At 40.2% G+C, this 4,435-nt stretch overlaps 1 protein-coding gene across 1 annotated transcript; it reads left to right on the top strand.

The window, feature by feature from the left end:
- The first annotated feature begins 888 nt into the window (after nt 1–888).
- Nucleotides 889–2,286, top strand: LOC145131919 (uncharacterized). Its single transcript, XM_079066563.1, has 3 exons — nt 889–1,537; nt 1,646–1,980; nt 2,029–2,286. The coding sequence occupies exons 1-3, from the start codon at nt 889–891 to the stop codon at nt 2,284–2,286; spliced, it is 1,242 nt and encodes a 413-aa protein (XP_078922689.1).
- The last annotated feature ends 2,149 nt before the right edge of the window (nt 2,287–4,435 follow it).

Below are 4,435 nucleotides of genomic sequence, written 5' to 3' on the forward strand. Positions count from 1 at the left end.
TTACTACTTGGGTAGATCTTGCACGTCTCTTTTTGGACAAATACTTCCCGGAAATGAAAGCTTCAGCCCTACAAAGGGAAATCATTGGAATCAAGCAGCATAAGAGAGAAGCTTTCCATACATATTGGGACAGATTGAAAAAGTTATGTGCCCGTTGTCCAAAGCATGGAATCACTGAATATCAACTTCTTCAATACTTTATTGAAGGCATGAATCCAATGGAAAGAAGTTTGCTCAATGCCTCAAGTGGAGGGTCTTTACCTGACAAGACTCCAACCGAAATCTGCAACCTAATCAAGAACATGGCTGAAGACTCTAAGCACTCAAGTCATGATGAAGAATGGTACACGGATGCACCCCAAGGTGTAAAATAAATCCAAACTCCTCAAATTGAAGCTCAGTCGTCCGTGCTTACAAAAGTGGTAAAGATGTTAGCTAAAGACAAGGGTGTGCAACCCATATCCCGCCCTTGTGGAATTTGCACCCAAGTTGGGAACCCGACCAACATGTGACCTCAACTTCAAGAGGAAGATTATAAATAAACAAATGCCTTGGGAGGGTATTCCGGGTCAAATAAAAGAGGATATGAGCAGCCACAGGGTGATCAAAGATGGAACACTAATCAAGGTTGGGGAGGAAATCAACATGGGAGTTACCAACAAAGACAACCATTTCCTCAACATCAATAAAGGCTGCCTTTTCAACCTCAAAATTTCCAGCCAAGGCCACCACAACAACCATCTCCACAAGCGGGTTCATCAAGCATGTCATTGGAGGATATTGTCAAAATCCTTGCAACTAGCACTCAAAGCTTTCCAACAAGAATCTAAAGCTAGCATAAAAAGCTTGGAACAACAAGTGTCACAACTTGCTTAATCTGTGAGTGGAATGGAATCACAAGGCAAGCTACCATCTCAAACCGAGAAGAACCCAAAACAAAATGCATGTTCCATTACTTTGAGAGGTGGAAAAATCTATGAAGGTCCACGAATCCTGGATGAAGAAGAGGAAGAAAAAGAGATTGAAGTAGAGAAAGCTGTCAAAGAAGATGAAAGGAAAGATACTTCAAAGTCAAGGAGGCCAATAGACACCGAGGTGAAAGTCACTCCAGAACCATTTGCTTCAAGGTTAACAAGCACAAAAAGAGAACGGGAAGATGACGAGTTCATGTCAATGTTGCAAAAGGTTGAAATCAACATCCCTCTTTTAGATGCTATTACACAAATTCGTAGATATGCTAAGTTCCTTAAGGAACTTTGCACATCTAAGAAAAAGATCAAAGGAAATCAAACGGTGAAAGTAAGAGAAAACGTGTTTGCCGTGTTACAAAAACGGCTACCAAAGAAATGCAAGGATCCGAGTGTATTCATGGTTCCTTGTAAAATGGGTAACCTTTTTGTGCCACGTGCCATGCTAAATCTTGGAGCGTCAATTAATGTCTTACCTTATTCAAGCTATAATACAATGGGAATTGGACCTTTAACAACAACAGGAGTCATATTTCAACTTGTCGATCGGTCTTTAGTACACCCAAAAGGTGTATTGTAGGACGTGTTAGTGAAAGTCAATGAACTTGTATTTCCCGCTAATTTTTACGTGCTTGATATGGGAGATGATTACCAAACCTCGAGTTCCATACTTTTAGGTAGACCATTCTTAAAAACAGCAGGAACAAAAATTGATGTCTACAATGATACATTGTCTATGGAATTTGATGGGGAGGTCATTAACTTCAATATCTATGAAGCAATGCGGTATCGAAATGATGTTCATTGTATAAATTTTGTTGATATGATCCAAAGTTTTACTGCAAAGTGTTTTGAGTTGACTAACCGTGATTCGTTGGAGTTAGTTTTGAGCAGGAATTTTGATGACAATTTAGTCAAAGAGATTGCAGCAAATTTCAAGCTTGATGAGGAGTTGCTGGAAATTGTGGAGTTTATGGAAGAAAGGAAGAAAATGAGGTATGACGATACCAATGTCAAATTGCCAGTTTCTAACACAAAACTTATTCCTTGTATTGTGTAGGAACCTAAGATAGATTTGAAGACTCTTCCAGATCATTTGAAGTATGCATATCTTGGAGAAGAGGAGACTTTGCCTGTAATTATCTCTAACAAGCTGTCCGTTGCAGAAGAAGATAAGTTGGTGACTTTGCTGAAAAAGTATAAGAAGGATATTGGGTGGACAATTGCTGACATAAAGGGGTTGAGTACTTCCTTATGCATGCATAAGATTCTCATAGAGGAAGATTTCAAACCAACCCGAGAGGCACAAAAAGATTGAATCCCCCCATGATGGAGGTAGTAAAGAAAGAAATCATGAAACTAATGGATGCAGGTAGGATCTATCCTATCTCTAATAGAAAATGGGTGAGCCCCGTTCAGGTAGTCCCGAAAAAAGGCGGGGTAACATATGTCAAGAATTACGAGGGAGAATTGGTGCCAACCCGTGTGCAAAACGGGTGGAGAGTTTGTATTGACTATAGCAAGTTGAATGCCTCAACGAGAAAAGACCATTTCCCCCTTCCATTTATTGACCAAATGTTAGAGAGATTAGCAGGTAAATCTCACTATTGTTGCTTAGATGGTTTCTTGGGCTTTTATCAAATTCCAGTAGCCCCAGAAGACCAAGAGAAAACCACCTTCACTTGTCCATTTGGCACATTTGCTTATAGGCGTATGCCTTTTGGTCTATGGAATGCACCTGCAACATTTCAGAGATGCATGGTGAGCATCTTTTCTGAATATGTTGAAAACGTCATTGAAGTTTTCATGGACGATTTCACAGTTTATGGAAACTCCTTTGATGAATGTTTAAGCAACTTAACAAAAATTCTACAAAGGTGCATTGACACAGATCTTGTGCTTAACTATGAAAAATGCCATTTCATGGTGGACAAAGGATTGATTTTAGGTCATATTGTGTCCCAAAAAGGCTTAGAAGTTGACAAAGCCAAGATATATATTATCAAGAGTCTTCCTTACCCTGAAAAATGTTCGGGAAGTTCGTTCGTTTCTTGGTCATGCAGGTTTCTACCGGAGGTTCATCAAATATTTCTAAAAGATTACAGTGCTGATGTGTCAACTACTCCAAAAAGATGCTGAATTTGAGTTTACTCAACCATGCAAGGACGATTTTGATCATTTGAAGGATTTACTCACCTCCGCTCCAATCATCCAGTCACCTAATTGGAATCTCCCATTTGATATCATGTGTGATGCGAGCAACACCACGGTTGGGGCAGTGTTGGGAAAAAAGGTGGACCGAGCTCATCACATCATTACTATGCATCCAAGACTTTGGATAATGCACAAACCAACTACAACACAATAGAAAAGGAGTAGTTGGCTATTGTCTTTGCATTAGAGAAGTTCCGACAATACCTCCTCCAGACCAAAGTGATTATCTATTCGGACCATGCAGCTATAAAGCACTTACTAATCAAGAAAGATTTGAAGCCGAGGTTAATACGGTGGATGCTGCTTCTGCAAGAGTTCAATATAGAAATCAAGGATAAAAGTGGGAAAGAGAATTTGGTCGCAGATCATCTAAGTCGTATCGTACCACCCAAAGACACCATACCAATCCGTGACACATTTCCGGATGAGCATTTGTTCATTACCAATGAAGCTCCATGGTATGCGGACATTGTCAATTACTTGGTCACAGATCAATTCCACCCAAAATCCACACATTGGCAAAAGGACAACATCAAGAAGGAGGCAAATAGGTATGTATGGGATGAGCCTTATCTTTGGAAGTATTGCACGTACCAAATGATCCGAAGGTGTGTTGAGCAAAAAGAGGTGCAATCCACACTTAACTTTTGTCATTCCTATGCTTGTGGAGGTCATTTCGGACCCCAAAGGACAGATAGAAAAGTCTTAGATAGTGGATTTTATTGGCCCACCATTTTTCATGATTCTTATGTGCTATGTGCACATTATGATAAGTGCCAAAGATACGGGTCCATAAGTTCTAGGAATCAAATGCCCCTCGCCCCCATCTTAGTTTGTGAAATATTTGATATGTGGGGTATAGACTTCATAGGACCATTCCCGCCCTCTTTTGGTTGTTCATATATTTTGTTGGCGGTGGACTATATGTCCAAATGGGTGGAGGCCAAGGCCACCCGTACTAATGATTCCAAAGTTGTTGTGGATTTCCTTAAAGCACATATTTTCTCTCGGTTTGGCAGTCTAAAAGCTCTCATAAGTTATCGTGGGACTCATTTTTGCAACCGCATGCTTGAAGCTGTTTTGAAAATGTATGGGGTGACTCATAAAGTCTCAACAGCTTATCACCCCCAACCAATTGGCAAGCAGAAGTCCCCAATAGGAAAATCAAAGGAATTTTGGAGAAAACAGTCAATCCAATCCGCAAGGAGTTGAGTATAAGGTTGGATGATGCATTATGGGCATATCGCACTGCT

The sequence above is a fragment of the Lactuca virosa genome, chromosome 8 (assembly GCF_052849685.1).
Source record: "Lactuca virosa cultivar CGN04683 chromosome 8, Lactuca_virosa_CGN04683_v6, whole genome shotgun sequence".
NCBI classification, from domain to species: Eukaryota; Viridiplantae; Streptophyta; class Magnoliopsida; order Asterales; family Asteraceae; genus Lactuca; species Lactuca virosa.